The sequence below is a fragment of the Alligator sinensis genome, unplaced genomic scaffold, assembly GCF_000455745.1.
Source record: "Alligator sinensis unplaced genomic scaffold, ASM45574v1 scaffold1621_1, whole genome shotgun sequence".
Taxonomy (NCBI): Eukaryota; Metazoa; Chordata; order Crocodylia; family Alligatoridae; genus Alligator; species Alligator sinensis.
In genome coordinates, this window is record NW_005843006.1 from 340,036 (window position 1) to 362,007 (window position 21,972).

The 21,972-nt window shown below is 42.2% G+C and overlaps 1 protein-coding gene across 1 annotated transcript in view; it reads right to left on the minus strand.

Moving 5' to 3' along the window:
• The window catches only part of CRB1 (crumbs 1, cell polarity complex component), a 129,145-nt gene that overhangs the window by 99,173 nt on the left and 8,000 nt on the right, over positions 1–21,972 (minus strand). The window contains exons 2-3 of the mRNA XM_006036703.1: positions 17,970–18,554; positions 4,317–4,512 (exon numbers count right to left, since the gene is read on the minus strand). Of these exons, the coding sequence (XP_006036765.1) occupies positions 4,317–4,512; positions 17,970–18,554 (781 nt within the window). The remainder of the gene's footprint in view (positions 1–4,316; positions 4,513–17,969; positions 18,555–21,972) is intronic.

The window sequence follows — 21,972 nt, forward strand, 5'->3', positions numbered from 1 at the left end:
ACTCCTGGGGCTGCTGCAGCAGGGACTGGGTTGAGTGGGGCCTTGGCCCCATGGCCCTTTGCCCTGCCTCCACAGACTTACCTGCCTGGGCAGGGGTGCCTATGCCAGTCACATAAAGGTGAATTTACCTCACATATAATGAATTATGGGTCTAAAAATGCTCATTGCATAAGAGCAAATTCACATATACAGAATCTGCAACAATCAAGGGAAACCTGTAATTAACAGAACAGAAGTTCAGTTCAAAATGGCTGAAACAGGTTTAAGTTAAACCTGGTTGAATTTAGTATCAGACTTTGATTCAGGTCAAACTGGTTTATGAAACTTCTGTCCCAGACACCTTCCTGGTTCAAGTTAAATCACATCCCCACAGCATGCTTTGTGGCCCTGAGCTGTGCTGTGCTGTCTGCTTCAGCAAAGAAGGGTTGGGGGGCGGAGGAAGGCAGGGACAGGTCCTGCAAGCAAACCCCAGCTAGGGTCTGGGGCTAGAGAGGGGTGTTAAACCCCCCCTTCCCCAGTTAAACCCCCCTTTCCCTGAGTACACAGCTTCCCTGCCCTGCCAAACTTACTGCTGGCTGTGACTGTGGACTACAAATCCCAGAGGCTCCTGGAAGCAAGAAAAGGAAGTGTTAAGCAACCATATAGAGTCCCGCTGCTGTGCTTCTGGCCTGAGCCACTGCAGGCATGTGGCTGCATTTCCTGAATCAAAAGTAAATGTCTGTTCAGTTTTTTCTCAGTTTAATCTCTGCAGTTTAGACTAACATACAAAGACTGAACTGATTCAGCCTTGGGCTTTTTGACTGTCTGTACTTAGCCCAGTAGGTAAATGAGTGTGATCTGGTCTGACTTGAAGGAGCATTGTTGTTGCTTACCACACGCATGCATTTTCAAAGGATTTCAGTTTCTAAATAACTCCACTTCTAAATAACTGACTTCCTGCCCTTTGGGCAGGGGGCTGGACTCGATGATCTTCCGAGGTCCCTTCCAGCCCTAATGTCTATGAAATCTACTGAGTAAGTGTCAGTACAAGGTGACTTCTTCTCTCCAGTCATACTTCAGTTGCATTGGAAGATCACAGACTGCTTTATATTGCTCATGTGGTACTACAGAAATGGAATTCTATAAGGTTAGTTGAATGTTGCAGTATGAGCAAAAGCTCACTGCTAGAACATGCTCTTTGTCCCTTTATGAATTCAAGTCAAGCCCAGGTGCTTGCTGACATGGCTTTTCAGACTGATTTTTGAAAGCTGGTACCTTCATAATAGCTCTTTAAGAAGTGGAAGATTCATAGTAGAAAATAACCTTGAACTGACAGGTAAATTGCCTCGATTAACTAGCTGCTCTTTCCCCAGCATTAACTGCTGTATGATACAATTTACTTTTATATATTTTTTCCTATTTTTTCCTGTCATGTATGTAGTGTAAAGGAAAGTCAGAGACATTCAGCCATTGTGTGGGCTGTAATCTGTCTCCCCTAAGGGTATGTCTGACCTTTATTATTGTCCTTTAGTCCCCTCTAGTGGGTGTGGAGGACCAGCTCTAAAATGTATTCATTTTGTAATGCAGCAATCAAAGGTCAGGGATCAGGATTCTGGCCTGTCTGTACTCTGTTTGTCTTTTTGTAGGGTTACTTACTTTAGGCAAAAGGGACTTTCACTTTCACTTCCTTTTCTTTGTATATGTGGATAGGGACCTGTAGTCCTATATGCCTGAACACTAGCTAGCAAAATCCAGTACTAAGATTACTGTTACAGTAAAATCCCTGTTATCCAGCATTCTACTAGCTGGAATACTGGCAAGTCCTCCTGGATCAATAGAGACATTGTGGTCCTCTTGAAAAAGAAAAAAAGAGGCGTACACACAGTGGAAGCTAAGGACAGTCTTCAAGGAGGACTATACAACAGTGGTTCCACACTTGTAGGGACATGATTAGGAAAGCTAAGGTGGTGACAGAGTTTAAGTTAGCCAAGGGAGTCAAGGACAATAAGAAGTCCTTTTTTAGGTATGTTGGGAGCAGAAGGAAAACAAATGGAAGTGTGGGACACCTGTTTAGCACCTTGGCACAGCTGGAATGGACACTCAGGAAAAAAATGCACTCCTGAATGCTCACTTTGCTTTGGTATTTCACCGGACCAAGGGGAAAGGCAAGCAAGATAAGGATCATGGGGGTCATGATGGGAATGATAGCCTTCCCACTGTGGATGCTGAGCTGGTGCAAAACCAGCTAGAAAAGCTAGACATTTATAAGACCAGATGGACTTCACCTGAGAGTGCTGATGGAGCTGGCTGAGGTCATTGCAGAACCCCTGGAAAAACTCTATCAGAAATCGTGGCACACGGGAGATCCCTGAGGATTGGAAGAGGGCCAACATTGTGCCCATCTTCAACAAGGGGAAGAGGGAGGATCCGGGGAACTATAGGCCAATCAGCCTAACCTCCATCCCAGGGAAAATCCTGGAAAAAACTCATTAAAAAATCTGTGTGTGATATGCTCACGATAGCCAGCATGGCTTTGTCGTGGGTAGGTCTTGCCTTACCAATCTCATCTCCTTCTACAAACAGGTCTCTTGCCACCTGGACATGGGAAAGAAGGTTGACATTATATACCTAGACCTCCAAAAGGCTTTTGATCTAGTATCCCATGATATCCTTGTGGAAAAATTGGAAGATTGTGGGCTTAACTGCTCAACAGTTCAGTGGGTGGAAAACTGGCTGCATGGTAGGACCCAGAGAGTTCTCATGAACGAATTTGTGTTGTCATGGTGACAAGTGGACCCTGGCCAGTGGTGTCCCGTATGGGTTCATGCTTGGCCTGGTGCTTTTCAACATCTTTATCAATGATTTGGATGTGGGGGTGAAAAGCTCTCTGGTCAAGTTTGCAGATGACACCAAGTTATGGGGGAGCGTGGTCATGCCAGAAGATAGGTTGCAGATACAGGAGGACCTGGACAGGCTGGAGAGTTGGGTGTGCCAGAACCAGATGAAGTTCAACACTCAGAAGTGTAAGGTGCTCCATCTGGTGGCAAACAATCCCCAACATACCTACAGGTTCAGTGGCAACAATCTGACTTGCACCACGGCTGAAAGGTGATCGACCATCGCATGAACAGTGCGATGCTGTGGCCAGCAGGGCAAACAACATGCTGGCATACATTAACTGTTGCATCTCATCCAAAACTAAGGAAGTGATACTCCCACTGTACCCCGCACTGGTGAGAGTGCAGCTGGAGTACTGCATCCAGTTCTGGGCACCTCACTTCAACAAAGATGTGGAAAAACTTGAGAGGGTACAGAGAAGAGCCACCCATAAGATCAAGGACTTGCAAGATAAGCCATATAAGGAGAGGCTGAGGGACTTGGGCCTCTTCAGCCTACAGAAGAGAAGGCTGAGAGGGGACTTGGTAGCAGTTTACCGCTACATCGGGGAGTACATCAAGAACTTGGTGAACAGATGTTCACCAGGGCACTCGTGGGGAAGACCAGGAGCAATGGATACAAACTCGTGTAAGGTTACTTCAGGCTCAATTCCAGGAAAAACTCTTTCACAGTCAGGGTGTCCAGACTGTGGAATAAACTCCTTCCAGTGGTAGTGCAGTCACCTACCCTAGAAATCTTCAAAAGGAGACAGGACAGTCACCTTGCTGGGATCACTTGACCCCAGTTGTCTTTTCCTGCCTAGTACAGGGGGACTGGACTCGATGATCTACAAGGTCCCTTCCAGCCCCTAATGATCTATGAAATCTATGAATACTTTATTAATTGGCACCATGTTGCTGCCACCACCATCCACCACCCTACACCATTGTTACTGCGTGCAAGCTCCATTTCCCCCCTCCCCGCCCAGCTCCAGCATTTTTAGATATCTGGAATTTTTACATAACCAGCACCCGGTATTCCTCACTCATGCCGGATAACAAAGATTTTACTGAACCTCTTTTGCCGCTTTTTTTGATGGTTCTATTGAGCAAACTAGACAGCTGAGGGAAGCTGTGATCATATATCTTATACAATTCCCCAGCTTGATTAATAAACTAAAGTGTTGGCGGACTTCAGCAGAACAGTGTTGAATTTACCTTAAATAATCATTGTGCAGAGCTGGATTTTTTTAAGTAGTAGATTTTTTAAAAGTACAAATCAATATATACAATAAGCATTCACTATCTTGCCAGATCTGGGACCAATCCTGCATTCCTTAATGCCTCCCAAATTTGCACTGAAATCTGTCGGTATCAGAGATATGTATTATTTCAGCTATTAACAGAGAAGATAAAAGACATTTGTCACTTCTTGCATATTAATTACTCTAGAATACATACCTATTGACATCATCTATACACTGCCCTCCATTGAGGCATGGCTGACTGGCACATTCATCAATGTTGATTTCACAGAGATCACCTAGGAATCCGAGTGCACAGGTACAGAAATAGTTACCCAAAGAATCATGACAGGTTGCACCATTTGAACAAGGCTGTGACAAACACTCATCAATTTCCAGCTCACAGTTTATTCCTTAAAACAAACAAAACAAAACACAAAAGTAAAGTGTTAATTCTACAGCTTTTTTTTATTCAGGGGACATGTTAAATATCATATTTACATAAGCAGTCTTCAAGCAATTGCATCTTTTTAGAAAAAGCATTTTCCTCTTTAGTGAGGCTTATAAAGATTATGGTGTTTTAGGTTGTTTTGTTTTTTGCATGTTTAGGAGAAGAACAAAACAACTGCCATTCACAAGAAATAATTACACTAACATCTTGTTAGTTAACTATTTAACATGGAAACCAAATCCTTTAATTTTCTATTAACACCATGTTATGGCTACATTAGTTTCTAGTAGCAAATGTGAAGAACTAGTAATGTAAATTAACTCTGTTGAGACTTGTAAGTCTTACGGTTAGTAGAATTAATTAAAAAATGGTCTAACTGAGTTGGTCTTTAAGGATTTAACTGTATATGTATATGTATATTAGGGCTGTGTGAAATTTCTTCAAGTGTTACATTTTGATGCTGTTTTGGCTCATTTCGAGCTTCAAACAGCAACACTGAAAAGAAATGAAAGGCTTCAAAACAGCCTTGAAGTGAAACAAGGGCAGTCACAATGTTTCAAAAGTTTCAAAACGTTTCGAGTTTCAAAGATCAAGCTGGGCTTGCCTGCAGGGAAACAGAAAGTAAGGAGAGGGAGGGGGAAGAGGGGGAAAGGACTGCTCTCATATTGACTGTGTAGCTGGCCAGTGACTGTGATCCTTTCCTGAGGTCCCTTCCAATTCCAGTGTTCTGGGGGAGGGATGGAAAAACAGCATAAAAGGTAGCATTGTTTGAACCGGCCTGCTTTCTGCCTTAGGGTCTGACAGTTACTGAGCTGTGTCTTCCAGCAGCTCAGGAGTGTTAGACAACGAAGGCTACTACTAGCATTGGTTTGAATGATTTCCTACTTGCTAGCCTAGCCTAGCAAGTGGGATTCCACAATACCTTTTTCTTTCTTTTAGACACCTTTATTTTATTATTATATTCATTGATTTATTCTTTTCAATGTTATAATTATATTGGATATTACACTATAGAATTTATATAGGAAGGGAGATGCATTTATATTTTATTTCAATACATTTATATCTTGCGGCATATACTACATACCTCATAGAATTTATATAGGAATGCAGATACATTTAAATATTTGTATAAAAACAAGAAACTATGAAACCCACCATGAAGTGTGGTGGAAAAGCAGCTGACAATCCTTCAGAGAGGGGAGGAAAAGGGGGTAGAGGGAGACCTGTAAGTTCCCCCCCATCAAACTGAGACACAGACTCTTTCTTACAACCAGCAGGGATGAGGCTTCCAGAAGCAGCAAGGAGAAACCTGTGCCTGAGAGAGTGAAGAGACAGCTGGGCCTATGAACTTCACTTCATCAGCCACCTACATAGTAGGTACAGAAACTCATGGACTCAATATAAACATTGGATTTATGGCACACTACCTGCCAGACATCTGACTTCCCAGGTACCTTTGCACTTTTACTTGTGCTACTATATTCCCCTCCCTCCCCTCCCACCCCAGCCTGTCCCTTACCCCCTGATGCCTCCATTTCCATTTTCACTGACTGGCTTTCTTGCCTGCACTGCATGCCAGCCTCTGGCTGCTTTACTATTCCTTCCATCTAGGAAGAGCACACACACAGACCAACTGCAGGTGCTTCGTCAGCCTGACAAAGGGTTTTTCAACCTGAAAGCTTGCTAAGATAAATTTCTGTAACTAACTATTCAGCTGGTCTGCTAAAATATACCAGATTAGATTGACCCAAAGGAAAGGACCTTGTCTGCCAGTATCATGTCCTTAGACCAACACCCCTAGCACCTGACTGGAAGGAGGCAGGGCAGGGCACATCTAAGCCCCAGGGCTGGTGCTGGCATGGAGAGTTCTCTGGCAGCTGCTGGAGAAGAAGCTCCTGCAGGAAGGGAAAGAAAGGCTCTAGCCTGTGATAGTTTGGCTGCCTGAGATGCTGCTGGTGCTACTGTGCTGTTTACTTAATAATTACCTGTTGTCTTTTAAAGTGGTGGACCAGAATGAGGCTGTAGGGGAGGAGGAGACCTCAGTGGGGCATACTACTGTGTCGGGTAGAGGCCCCAGCACCAGTGAGGGTGTACCTTAACACACACACAGTCGCACAGTGAGGGTGTGCCTTAACACACACGGTGAGAAGAAGCTCCTCCAGGAGAGGAAAGAAAGGCTCTGTGACAGTTCTGCCTGGGATGATGCTGATGCTATTGTGTGCTCACTAAGTTATTTTATTACTTGTTGTCATTTACAGTGGTGGACTGAGCTTAGGCTGTAGGGGAGGAGGAGACCTCATTGAGGCACACTACTGTGTCATCTAGAGGCCCCAGCGCCAGTGAGGGCATACCTTAACACACACAGTGTCACCCATGTCACAAGTTTTGCTTGTCATCAGCCTGAGGTGCAGTTTCCCAGAAACCTCTATACCTATCCCCTTGAAAGCTGGCAGGCTCCAGGGCCTCAGCAGGGCCTAACATGCCTGCAGTTTTCACCCAGCTGTGCCTTAATACACACATGACATTAGTTTTTCTTGTCAGCAGCCTGAAGTGCAGTTTCCCAGAAACCGCTGCACCTGTATCCTTGAAACTTGGCAGGCTTCATGGCCTCAGAAGGGGCTACCTTTTAAGTAGGGTATAGACTTTTAAAAGTATATACCGCCAGTTTCATCTAAATCAGGCAAGAAATGCCCAAGTTATAGGCAGTTTCATACTTCCCCATTATACCCTATGGGTGAAACATCAAAACAGTTTCGATGAAACAAAAAAGAACAGTGGTTTCAAAACTAAACAAAACTTGAAATGAAACACTGTCCTGTTGAAACGGAAGTCAAAATGGAATGGTGCTGTTTCACACAGCCTATATGTATACACACACACAAATATATACACATATTTATATATGCACATACAATCTTTGAAAATCCGAGCCTGATTTCTTGTTGTTTCATGGTACCCACAAAATGTCCATAGGAATAGTTCACTATATATCACAAGGAGAATCAGGAAAAGAAGCAGGAGCCAAGTTCCATCCTCTCTGACCTCTAGATGTGTGTTTCTTTCTTAGAAAAATTGCTTATGTCTTGATTTTCTGCTACTGGCCTCTCTCTAATTTGTAAGACCTAGACTTTTCCTCTGGTGTCTTGGAAGGTGGGGCAAGGGTGTGCATGTAAAATTACTCTTGGTGATTCCCACACAGTGCACACCAGGGTAGTAGTTACATCAGTTAAATCAACATTTTGGAAAGGGGGCAGCATACAGCTTCTTTGACATTGGCTTTTTCCTCACCTGCTTCCCTTTTAGGCAGTCTGGAAAGAACATGGCCTGTACTTCTCAGCCAGTGAGTCAGTGCTTTGCGTATGGTGCTGCCTTCACCCCTCCCCACCACTTTACACCCACACAAAGGCTAGTCATACCATGGCTTGAGTTAAAAATGGAGAAGTCTCTGATAACAAAAACCATTTTGCTCTGCTGCAACTCGTGTCCTTTTGTCTGTCATTCACTCAGTCCTGTTGTGTAGTAATGACAAGATCTAGAAAGCAGACACTTGGATTGTGGCTATTGCTCACCCTCAATAAATTGTTGTGGCTCTGCATGTGGCTTGCCTGTGGTGAGTTCATCCTTCTTGGTTGTGTTGCATGGGGCATAGTTCTGTGACCTTGTCTCACTGTGGACATCAGGGAAGCCTCTCTTTCTTGCTCAAGTACTGCAATGGCTCTGCTGGTGCTAATAGTGGGCGCTGTCAGGGTTCAAATTACACTTTGACTCTTGGGGCGGGGGAGGGGTGTGCGGCGGTAGGAGCTGCTGCTGCCTGATCTGCTTAGAAAGGTGTGGGATGTGCTAGGGGCTCTTGCGTCTTATGGTGAGACTTATGGGGGTCTCATTGTTTGGGGGAGGGGTCAGCACCCCCAAGCCTCCCTGTATTTTGAACTTTGGGTACTGGATTTAGATAACAAGATGAAGATGATGTTTGCAGCCTTTCTAATTCTAGTGCTCCAAGTCTTGCTAGGATCAGGACAAAAACATTCATATGAGATTTCCATAAAGCTCACAGTGTGATTGCAGAACTTTGGATTCTGACTAAATTTTACTCAAAAAGAAATCCTAAATTTAAAATTAGGTTAGTTTTGCAAAACAGTAATAGATAATTTTTATCAAGGTCCATCTAAAAGTTGCATACAATTCAGTATCTGATAGTAATAATAAATAGGTTCTTTAGCACATACCACACACACAGATCTCAGATTGCATTGTGGGTCTGCTCCTCCACCATTAATGTCAATAAGAGCAGAACTCAAACCCATCAATGTTAACAAGGTAAGTTGTATCCAAAGTCATGCAGCAAGTTCATTTCACAGTCTACTACAGAAGCCAGGTCTGTGCTTCTTCAACAAGACAGTGATTTATTTCTTCATATATATCCCCTGTAAACATAGCAGTGATACTGCTCACATAAAGCCACCTGCTAATATTTTCTTTATTTCCAGAAGGGCTGTATGTTTCACTTTAGCTACTTTAGCTTGCATACATCTTGCTGGAAGCTGTAATGAGAATAGTGCAGTGCTTTGACCTCAAGTTGCTTCTGTTTTTTGCCATTTGCTCAGAAAATACTAATGTCTTCATATATGAATCTGTGTCACTGGAGAGCTCCACAGATAGAAATAGTCAAAAGCAGTATGAATGGAGTAGAATCAAATCAGCTTTAGCAAGTATGCTGATTGTAATTAACAATCCTAACTCTGCACATCATGTCCTGTCCTCAGATCTCATTAATATTTCTTATACTATGGAAAACTCCCTGTAGAAGAAGAGGCTGTTGACTCTGAAAGGGACCAGTTTGTTATAGTGGTGCCAGGCAGAGAAAATTTTAAAAATGTAGGGTTAGGACATAGTAACATTTGCAACATATAGACAGGCCAGCTTAGAATGTTCTTTTTGTGTATGCTAAGCTTCATTTCCTCATTAGTGGAATAAAAATATGCAGTTTAAAAGTATATAGCTCTATATTTATAGACAGTGCAATGTGACACATACTGGGCAATATGTGCATTTTAATTTAGTGCAGTTTTGCAAACCTTAAGGCCACCAGAATTGAACACCGAGGGCCTTGTTACAAATTGCACTTTGAACTGCTCACATGTTGTTCGGTGTTAGCGCTAGCTCAGGTTTGGAGCAGCCACACCCTAGGGCTAAAAACCTTCTCCGACTGTCCCCCGCTTTCACAGCTGTGACTTACCATTAGGGCTATCTATAGACAGTCAAAAAGCCTGAAGCTGAATTGATTCAAGTCTTTGCAGGTTAATGTAAGATGCAAAGATTGAATTTATAAGCAAATAAACAGGCAGGAAATGCAGCCACATGCCTACAGTGGTTCAAGCCAGAAGCCAGGGGGCTCTAGGACATGGCTCTCTGGCATGTAGCCAGCATAGGCTGTGTGTTCACTTCTTCTTCCTGCTGCCCCTAAGGTCTTTGGGATTTGTAGTCCAAACTTACAGGAGCAGGACTCTATAGAGTTTCTTATCACTTCCTCTTCCTGCTTCCAGGTGCCTCTGGGACTTGTAATCCACAGTTGTAGCCAGCACAAAGTAAGCAGGGCAGAGCAACTCTGTACTCAGGGGAAGGGAAGTCTAACCCCTCTCCCTGGCCCCAGACTCTAGCAAGGGTTTACCTGGCGGGGCGGAGTGGGGAAGTGAGCCAGCCAGGGATCCAGCTCTTGCTGCTTCAGCTAGGGAGCAGAGGTGGGGTGGGACCAGCCCTGCTCTCTGAAGCAGACAACCCAGCCCAGCTCAGCCCAAGGCTGAAAAATACTGATACTAAATTAAACCAGGTTTATCTTCAACCAGTTTCAGCCATTTTGAAACTGATTTATGTGCACTGAACTTCTATTCTGTTACAGGTTTAAACCAGTTTCTGATCACTTAAACTGGCTTATGTTTAATTTCTGTCCCTAGTCTAGAGGGTTGGTGAGCAGGGGTCAGACTAGAAGCAACAGCTGTGAGTTGCACCTATAGGGCTGGTGCACCTATATGGCTGCTACCTAGGGTGACCACCTGTCCCTGATTGGGCAGGGCAGTCCCAGAATGGGATCATCAAGTCCCGGTCCCAGGCTGCATGACTCTGGGACAGCATTTGTCCCAGATTCACAACGTCATGCAGGGATTGGGGAATGGTGGTTTTCCCCTTGCAGACTGGCAGCATTCTGGGAGTGAGACGCAGGGAGTGCCATGTGCGTGTGTGCACACCTGCACACATGCATATGTTCAGCAAGACAGCCAGGCCACATGGAGAGCAGCTCCCTGCAGGTAAGTTTATGGGAAGGAGGGGAAATAAAGGAGCAGGTTCAGGGGCAAATTGAGGCCCTCATGGTAAGGGAGGGAGTGGATCAGGGGCTGGGGGAGCTGCCCAGCTGAAGCAATGCATGGGGCCAGGGTGGGGAGTAGGATGGAGTCATGGGTGGATTGACCAGGGACTGCGGGGGGCCATGGCTCCCTGCTGCTGTGCTCACCCCCCGGGGGGGCACGGGTAGCATGTGCCCCACCAAATTTGTTTAAAGGGTGGGGACAGATGTGGGCTGCCTGTTGTGGGCTCAGGGCTACATGCCCTGCTGCCTTTACTCTGGGAGCCCCATGCTGGTTGAGCATCCCCTGCTTACCCAGCAATAGCGGGAGTTGTAGCAGTGTGGAATTGGGCATGTATCCTGCCTTTTCATTTTGAAAAGATGGGCACTTTACTTCTACCCCTGCTCTAGGTGGAGGTCTATAAGAGATGAATTGGGGGAGGGGGTGGGAACATGAAGCTGGGAGGCAGAGAATTAACAGGATGGGAGTGGGTAACAAAATGAGCAGTGGAAAGGAAATGGGGGGTGGAAGAAAGGTGATGAAATGAAGTCAGCCCGCCAACCACTGAAGGATAAAATAAAATAAAGTAAAAACATTAAAAAGAAACAAAGAGGAAATAAAGAAGGTCTCATGTTTTAATAAATTGGGATTGGGGTGTGGGGGCTTCTGATCGTGCTTCCCAGGGTAGCTGGGAGGTAGGAGCAGTGAGGGACGTTGCTTTTGAGGGAGCTACTGCCCTTGCCTTGGGAAGGAAACCCCAACTTGTGGGGACCTGATCCAGCCTCCAATCTTGTTCCTAACCAGCTAGACCTCACTCCTACACCTGTCCATGCCTTGTGACCTGGTTAGCTGGCATGTGCTCTGCAGCCTGTTTGCGTGGCGATGCATCCCTGCATACTCCCAGAGGTGGGTGGGGGAGTTGGCTTGGGGCAAAAACCATCCCCTGGGCAATAGAGTTCAGGGCATGGAAAGTTTGTCCACACAGAGCAGGAGGATCAGGGAAGGGACACTGCATCCTGGGATGCTGGGGGACTGCAACTTGGGAGACTCATCTGTAGGGAGTGGCCACACATTAACGGAATGTGAGCTAGGTAATATGGATCAGATAAACCTGCCCTGGAGTGGCATAACTTTAAGCCACCTAAACTGTACTTAAAATTAGTTTCAGGTGCTAATGTGTGGACAATCCAGGGGTTAAGAGCTCCAGGAGCCACCTAAAATTAATGGGTAATAAGGCCCTTACTTGGTTGCTGACTGAATTTAAACAATAATAAGTATGGCAAAATCCTATTTTGCTGATGAATAGCTGAAAAGATCTTAATATATCAAAATAAAATTTGAAAGTGATCTAACTTTATACTATTTTAAGTGCTAATTGTTGTTTTTAATTTTCTTTACAAACATACTAATGCATAAAATATGATTTTTAACTTTTTATCCTGCCTTATAAGAAGCTCTATTTGAAAAATATAGTAACTAATATCTTAAAATGTATCTAACATAACAGAACACTACATTTGGGTGAAGTTACCAATCCTGTGTTGCTGAATGAGGTTTCATTGATATAACCAGCCATTGCTTTCAGCAGTAGTTCTACTTATTTGAAGAGTGCAGTGTTATGCATTAAAATTGGGATGATCCCCTAAAGTTTGGTGGTAACATACATTGCATCCACATCTAGCAAGCAATCCCTCTGTGGTCACTGCCCTATGAACGTATTGTAATTGCAAAAAATGTGTTTGCAGAACTCTTGTCTAGTGACTGTAAATTTGCCAGAGCTTGTTAACAGCTCACTATGAACACTGAAAACCATGTGACAAAAATAAGTTCTGTGCAACAGAGTCTCAGAGTCTCAACTCAAACAGATATAAAATTACAGATCAGAGAACAGCCTGGTAATTAACATAAAACCATAGGATTTGCTGTTTTGACTGTATCACATCCAGTAACCTGCCTTTGGCACCAGTGTTTTAGAAAAACAGCCCCATGCTCTCTGCTGTCTCTAGCCACCATGTGAAGGTATGCCTTCCTGTCCTCTGTCGAATTGGCTGACATTCAAAAGCATTTCATTTTTTAGAAGCACATGAAAAAGAATAGTTTCTAAAGGTTTAAAATGCTGCCATAAGTAAAAAGACTGTAAAAGAAGCAATTGAAATACAGTAATAATAAGCTGGAGTTTGTTGTAAAAAGACAATGGAAATATAGCAACATACAGATCTATATCCATACAGGCATGGACATTTAGACCCTGATCCAGCAAAGACCATGAGTAGTTTGGATTAAAATCACGGGGAGAGTTCACATCCTTCAACTGAATCATGTGTTTTTACTATTTTGAACGATTAGGGCCACTATGTCTATATGTTTATATAATTTAAAAAAATGAAATCAAGTGTTCATCTTTAGACATAGTCCCAATCAGCCAAAAGGAAAAACAGGAAAGCCAACAAATACTTAGCTGGGCTTTCCTGAGGTATCATAGCCAAGATTTTCAAATTGTCTTACATACAAGTACTAAAGTCCCTATTTAAGCTCCTAAGTATGTGACTTGATTTTCAGAGAGGCGGAATGCTCACACATCTCATTGCGATTCCTGTAAGAGTTGTGGATGCACAGAATACCTGGAAAGCTAGCCAGTTGATCAAATGACTGACCATAAATACCCATTTTGAAAACTTTGGCCTGTGTATCACATTTTGCCTGAAAAAGGAATTTCAAAATATCATATCCTGGCTTTTATGTATGAGTACAACTCCTGTCATCTATCTGAAATGTCACATATCTACCCAGTGGTTCTCAACCGTTTTAGACTAAAAATGTCCTTTGATAGACTCAATGCACCCTCAGTAGATTCAAGATACCATTCAGAAAATGTCAGCTCACTCAATTTTTTTATTAAAACAAATAATAGAGCAATATTAATCTACTGAAAAGAACTCAGAAAGACCACAATAGTTCAGAATGTTTTTAACCCAATGGATTCCTATTTGAAATTTCTGGTTTTATCTTGTGAATCATGTTTTCACTAGTTGAGAATCATGAATCTAACCTGTAGCAACTGACTTGATAAAGAGGATCCTACCTCCCCACTCTGGAAAATTAATACAGAAACCCTTAGCTCAAATGGAGGAGTTATTTGTTTTAGGGACACTAGCTAATTATAAGTAAGTGCTGCTTATGTATCTGTATTAATAATAATCAATAGTACTGATCCATATTTGTAGCCGAAGATTATTACAAGTAGAGAATGTCTCATGCATCAAAATGTTGCAGCATTTTTAAACAACATGGCAGGGGGGTATGGGATGTTACAAACCTACACTAAATATCCACATAACGTGTCCACTACTTCTTGGAAAACTACCTCAATACCAAAAGACAGGATCAAGAAGCTGAAGATGTAGTTTAGGGAGGCTACAATATTCTTGTATTGTGCTTAATGTATCCTAGCTGTAATTCAGTGATAGTAAATGGAATTGCACCTAGGATGACTGTCTTCTTATGTCCATTATCTGTCACTGAAACCCATTGGAACAGCTCTCTCTGTTTAAAAGGCAGGTATTGCCTCTGAATGGGATTTGTTTTTGGAATTGTGGGTACCCCTTTGATAATTTACACTTAAATGTTCACCAGCTGGCAATGGGAAATTGGCTTCAGTTGTGTCCAGCAAGATAATAAATGTGAGGAGATATCAGTAAGTAGCAAGCACCAGGTTCTCTATTCTGTTTGGTTAAGTGAAATGAAAGTACAATTAATACAATAGATAAATAGTGCGTTTGGCCTGCATAGCTAGTGAAGCTTTCACAAACTAAACAAGCTTCATTATTTAACAGCTGCATGACACATGTCCTATAAATAATTTAATATATGTGGTGCATTATCACAGTAAACTATGGATTTCATGCTAAATTTTCGATTCTTCAGTTCTTCATGCAGTCTAACTTCTTCCACTTGTGTAAGAATTATGTTAGATATTTCTCAGCTATTTTAGGAATTGCATGCAGCATACCAATCATGCAAAACAGCAGTGATAGCCCATGAAACAAGTAGCAACTGAAGTCAGTAACTCAAGCATTTGGTTAACATTACTGCTGTAGATTTACTGTTCATTCTCTACCTACATATCAAAAGTTATAACCTTTTTAACATCCTAGGGAAATGAGATGAAGCTGAATGACTTCCCACAGTGATTCATGGTGTCAGGCCAGGATAATAACGGTTGGCCAGATCCCATGACAGGGTAAATGAGGATTTTTATTACCAGTGGGGACACCTCAGGGCTTTCATCCAATAATCCCTCTGGCTTGTGCATTTAACACAACTCACAGCAAGGTGCAGAAAACAACAAAAACAGCTCCTGATAAATCATTTGGTTAAGCAGCCTTTAAAAGCTGAGATTTTACTGCTGAAGGAACAGTCAGCTACTCCTTTATAGAATTATTATTATTAGCCTCGTTACTGCTGGAAGCCGTGCCAAAGCTGTATGTCAAAACACTGCAGTCTCTTCTCCTTTATATTTTAGACTTCTTTCCCTTCCTTGGCTAGCCCCTATTTCCTCCATTCCTTAGCACTCAGGGTGACATTCCATGAATTTGGCAAGGCCAGGGAGAATCTGTCTGGAAAATAGGCTTTTGTGATAAAGAGAGGGTGACTCCAGTCCTCCAGGAGTCTGCATTGCTCTAATTCTTCATTTCTCTCTCCCCCACCCCAACACACACACTTTTTTATTTTCTTTATTATTTTATCAAGTTTTCTCCTAAGGAGTCTCTCTTTCTTTCAAGCAGAGCTCCTGTGTGATAGATCTAGCCCTAGACCTAGCTAACAGTGCAGGTTAAACAAATACAGCTTCCTGAGTACAACAGGAGGTCTGGGTCTAGTCTGATCATTTTGAGTAGCCATGCTGATTGTTAATAGGTTTTTCCTTCTTTTTCCTCTTTGGCTTTCCTTCAGTTCTGTAGCTTTCTCATCACTTGGCCTGGGCTGACACCCCCACTGGTAGCAGCAGGGTGGCAGGAAGGCAACAAGCTTCCTTCAAATAACAGTCTGTGTGCACATGAGGGATATTAACTGTGGGCTGGCTTCCAAATGATTTCTGTGTCAGACAGTGGAAATCTGCTTTTGCATTCTGACTTGCCATCCCTTGTGGGACTTTTGGATGGCTAGTTAAACCACATCTTGCATTTCTTACTCATTTGAATCACTAAAAACAACTTTTTTGAAGTTTTTCCATTGTCTAGTGCCTTTTTTTTCTTACTTCACTGAAAATAAGCGACTAAATCTCCTTTCCTATTGCTACCCCTCCCTATCCCACTCAGAAACAGAGAATTGCAATGTATGTGCAAGTACTGATTAAATTAAATACGGTTGCCACCTAAAACAATGACTTGGAACCATACAAATACTTTCCTACAGAGCAAATTATCTAGTAAGCAAGAATCGCTTGGTTATTTATTAACACATGCACCTTAAATGTATCTGTGTGTAGTATGATTATCAGGAAAATGTGATATTTTTGCCTTTTGTCTAATTAAGTGCACTGTTCAAGATGCCAAATGAAATCCAATTGTGATAATGAATGAGTTCATTGATTATAGTTTTTTCAATGAAATTAACCATAAAAGCATTTTAAGCACCTGGGCTAAACTGCAAGAACAAAAATATCTTTGTATCTATTGCATGTTCAAAAGACATGCATTTTGCAGACATAATGGATGCATTTTTGTTTGTTTTTCCAGATGTGTTTGGAAAAATAAAAGTTTAGTCTATAAATACCTATTTTTTGTTGGTAAAGATCACTTTCCCTAGTCTATGGCAAAGGACTCCACCTAACCTGATACACAATGGTCTTCTTTAGAAATCTGTCCAAGCTGTCCATCAACTTTCTAGATTATTATGCTACAGTCACTGCCCTAATACGTCCGACCAAAGAGCCTCTCCAATACATCATATATCAAGCTGCTTGAAAGATGAGAAAGTGGACATATGATGTGAACACAAGTGTCCTGCCTGGTTGTGTGAAATGCTAACAATTATTCTGCAGAAAGGCCCATTCTTTGAGAAGAACTCTCAAAATGTAAAATGTCAGAATCTTTTCAAGAGCCAACCTGAATACTAACTAGAGGAAATTGCATTTTATTGTTCCTAATTTTGACACTAGAGGAAATCTTCTGAGCTTTGGGTTTCATTCATGGAAGGAAGTTTAAATGGGGAGTCAGTCATATAATAAAATGGAGGTGTTTGGTTAAGAGGTAATAGAAGAAAATGAGCGGAAGGGGTTATAGACACAATATGTCACACCAGTAGGTTGCATACATTAGCAGAATGCAACAGAAAGAAACTAGTAGTTAATAATAATATATGAGGCAATGCCATTTATATTACTGTATGTTAGAAAGGTCTATAGACAGGCAAAGTTAGCCTGGAGGTCAAGCAAATGGAGGAGGAGAAAGAGGACTGTCAGGGGGTGTGTGTGTGTGTCTGGTTGTGGGGGTGGGGGTACAAATGAGTACAGGGAGACAGAGAGATGGAGTAAGGCATTTTAAAAGAACTGAGTAAGCAATTCTTAGCAGGGAAAAAAATTACAATAAAAGGGCTATGGAAGAAGCAGAAAATGATCTTGAGGGGCAAGTGCCAAGGCCAAAGAGTGCTGCTTGTTGTAATTAGCAGATCCACCCAGTGGAGAGGTATCTAAATCTGAACTTTTTAAATACTCTGTGTAAGAACATATAACAGGCAGATTTTATCTGAATACCAAAACATACCACATAGCACCCCAAGTGTGTTCAATTTAAGAAAATTGTCTTAAGCGGAAAGTCATTCACAGTCTGTAAAGAGGTTATTTAACCTTTGTCAAAACAATCTTTAGATTTTACAAAATACAAAACTTTCCTGATCCTCCCATGTCTAGCACCACTGGCTTACAGTAAAGTGATAACCCAGAAAAAGCAACATTCGGTAGACAGCTTGACCTAATTTTGTAATGTCAATGAGTAAATAAATAGTGAGAAATATGTGTTAGTGCATAAAACACAATAGCTGTACAGCCCCAAATGAGAAAGATGATTTTAATAGTGCTTACCCATGTACTCAGGTGCGCAGATGCAGTCATACTTGCCTATCTGGTTCAGGCATGTAGCTCCATTCAAGCAAGGATCTGAAGCACATTCATTCACTTCTAGGTCACAATGTTTGCCTTGGTAGCCTGGGACACAATAGCAGGAGTATCCATTGATTCCATCCCTGCACACTGCTCCATTGTGACAAGGATCAGAAATGCACTCATCAAAATCAGTTTCACAGAATGTACCTGTGTACCCTGCACTGCAAAGACAGGTAAGACCATCCATCCCATTCTGGCAAGTGCCTCCATGTTGACAAAAGTTTGTGTCACACATACTGATGGCCATTTCACAGGTAGCTCCACTGTAGCCAGCAGGGCATTCACAAGTAAAGTTGAGGTTTCCTGAAGTGCTTAAACAAGTAGCATTTTGAAGACAAGGGCTTGAGGAGCAAGGATCATAGGTTTTATTGCAGTTTTCCCCCAAAATGTCAACTGATATGTCTGCACAATGGCAACTATCATCCTTAGCAGCAGCATCACATGTAGAGTTCTTTTGGCAAGAGTTTGACAGGCACCTGGAACCATTTCTTACACAAAGTGACTCTAGAAAAGAAACACAGAGATTACTGACCAGTAACTTCCAAAGCTACTACAGTAAACAAGATAAAAAGGAATTACAGATCTTACTGTAATCATGTTTCAAAATTTGCCACTCCTTCATAGGGGGAGGAAAATACTGGTGGCACCTTAGTGATGAATAATTCAGTACAAATTTAAAAAAACTTTACCATAGAATGAACAGAGTATAATTTCCTATTTATCTTCTCTTCATGGAATCATTTTCAGAGATCCCTTCATTCACCTTTGAATGCAGCCACTGTGGGTGGGCATGAGGACATGATATCTCTTTGAGTACAGTGAGTATTCAAGTACAATGATACCTTGTAAATCATGTTTGCACACCTAACAGTGCTACCATTTGTGTAGCACCCTGGTTGAGAATCACTGGTCTATACAATGATTATAGCATGAATGAGCAAAATTTATCGTGCTTTAAGTTAGCTATATGGAAGACCCATAACAATGAAGCCTCAGGGTACAGGGTTCAGCTGCCAAATTCAGGGTCTCACTCAGGTGAATCTAGGAAAGTCTACACATGCTCAATTACACATCCCAAGTGCCATAGGATCCTGACTGATCAGTGAAAACAGAACATAGGTTCTGCCTCTTACCCAAAAGTCAGGACCGCTACTACCATGTTGTCCCTATCATAACCTGACATTGCTTTAGTGCCAATTCCACAGAAATAGTACCACCATTAGCACCACCTCCTGCAGCACTTCAGAATTATTTCTTCCAAGTCTGATTCCACCCTGACACACACACAGGCACACAGATGTAGCGTGTGTGTGTGTGTGTGTGTGTGTGTGTGTGTATGATTAATATAAGGATACATTGTCCAGTGCATTCCTAAGGAAAACATTTAAGTGGGTGTTAATGTCCGTCTATAGTCAAGGACTATGAATGGGGATGACCTACTACAGTGTTACGTCTTGTTCTTTTATATGGCTGACTTGGAGCAACAATTATGGGCCTTTGTACACTCAACAAAACTGGCCTGTAAAGTGGCTTAATTGCCCTTTTGCACCACTTTAATGGCATCGCTATTTACTTGCTCAGCGGCATATTCCACTGTAATGGCGTTGCTATTTACACGCTCGGTGGCATATTCTGCTTTAAATGACTTTGTTACATAGCAAGGTAAAACCCATCCGAGGTATTTTAGTTTGTTACATAACAAAGTGCAATAGTGCATGGGGTGCTGGAAGTCAACGTGCTTGGCTAAGCTCAGGTGTGGCAGGCTTCCAGCACCTTGTGCACCATCCCCACTGCCTTTTCCTGCCGCTAGCAGACCCAGGAGTTGCCCAGGGGATGCCTCAGCCACAGAGGGAAGCACTGAGCCCTGCACAGCTCAGGCAGGCAGGCAGGCTCCAGGAGAAGAAAAAAAAAAAAGATCAAGCTCCTTGCCACTTTTTTTTTAAGTCTAGCCTGTCTGCAGGAGTTGCCACTGGGTCACACAGCCCCTGAGCTGTGGGGGGACCCTGGTGCTTCCCTCTATCGTGGTAGTGCCCTCTGGGACTGCCCAGGCTGGGTACCATCTTGGGGGTGGGGGGTGCTGCCACCATGGAGGGAAGTGCTGGGGTCCCCCACAGCTCAGGGATCGCTTGGCCCGCTGGCAGCTCCCACCCCCACTGTAGGAGAGGTAGGTAGGCTTTAAGGATCAGGCCCCCTGACCCTTGTGTACATACCAAGGGGGTGTAGTTTGGTTTAGTTCTCCCTAAATTGAAATGGTGGGAACAGTGACTTTTAAAAAAAACACCATTTCAATTTAGGGAGAACTAAACCAAACTAAACACCCGTTGCGTGTACAAACACCCTATAAGTCCAGTTTAAAGTTAGTTAACCAGTCTAATGCTCTTGAGGAAAGGGAATGTATCTCTGCAATGCCACCATCAAACTTGTATAGAGGGCAGAATGTTGTTATGTGGTCCATAGTTTGATCACGTTGCCACAGTCACATTCTGCAGAACTCCTAATATACCATTTGCGCATTAAGTGACCATAGTGGCCGTGCCACAGTATTAGGTAATTTTAACATAGGCTTCAGACAATAACAGATTAAATGATACAGTTAGTGATGGCCAACAAGAAAGAAGGCGCACAGAAAAGGTGACATCATATGACAGTATTAACTTAAATCCTTGTATATATTATTTAAATTAATGATAGTATTGAAAAAATCAGATTTAAAATACTATGATTACCATAATATTGAATACACCTTCTTTTTCACAACCAGCTTTCATCATACTGTGAAGAAATACTTTTATATCCAGTGAACATTTGAGTGGCACTGTATTTTTTCAGTTATGACAATAACATCCCTGGAAATGTACAGTATTCTGGAATCAAAATAAAAACAGTAAAACTGTAAGCAAATTTTCTGCATACTGGAGGGAAAAAATATCCATTTGTACAACAGAAAAAAATAAATGCTGTCATATCTTAGCTGAGAAACTATTAAATAAATCTGAATAGCCCCTTCAGAAAAAGGCTAGTAATTCAAAAGAGAAAAGATGCATGTGTGTTGGATGATACAAATTGTATTAAACAATCTGCGTTCAAGTCCTGGTCTGATATATATTATTTTGGTCTTTTTTCCTTTCATTTTCTGCTCTCTTCTGGAGCCTTCTTTAGAATTATGCTTTATTTCTTGTATTGTAGTTATTTGAAGATGAATAGTAAAATATTATGTATAAAAATGTACTGTATATAATATGTGTGTGGGGTGTCTTTTTAAGGAAAATTCAGGCACAGATACAACCAGTCTCTAGTTTCTGCCTGGATCATGGGACTGGGAGGTCCAGCAAGCAGGTAACTTGCAGATAGGCATGCTTGGAGATGCATAGAAGGCAGGCTGGCCTCAATTGGGGGCAGAGGGGTGGATGATAGGAGGGTATTAACAAGGTAATTATTGTGCTGAAAGGCTCATCATCATCAATAACTGGGATGAAAAATAGATCAACAGTGATTCCCTGCTGAAAAAAAAGTGCTACAGTAGGGCAATGGCAGGCTAGAAAAATTCATCAAGAGCTAAGGTATTTCCCTGTAAAAAAGAAGCCAAGAACATAGCTTGGAGGAACTTGACTAAAGAGGTCTAAGAAAAGTCTAAAGGAAAGTCTGGTCAAGGGGAATATGATTTAGGCAGAGGGTTTAATCAGCTGTTTTACAGGTTAGGGTCCCTGGCATAGGTCTTAGATACAAGGAGTCAGAAAATCCTAACATTTCAACTGTGCTACCTGAAGTGTGTACGCTGATACTCTGATAAATGGCTTATCAGTCCATTTTGCCATCTGGTGCTGTGGGAAAATGGACTTCGCAAAATCTTTGAATTCAGGGATAAATAACATTTTATCTTGTAAAGAACAAAGGAGTATCTGATAAATGGGACAGGAATTAG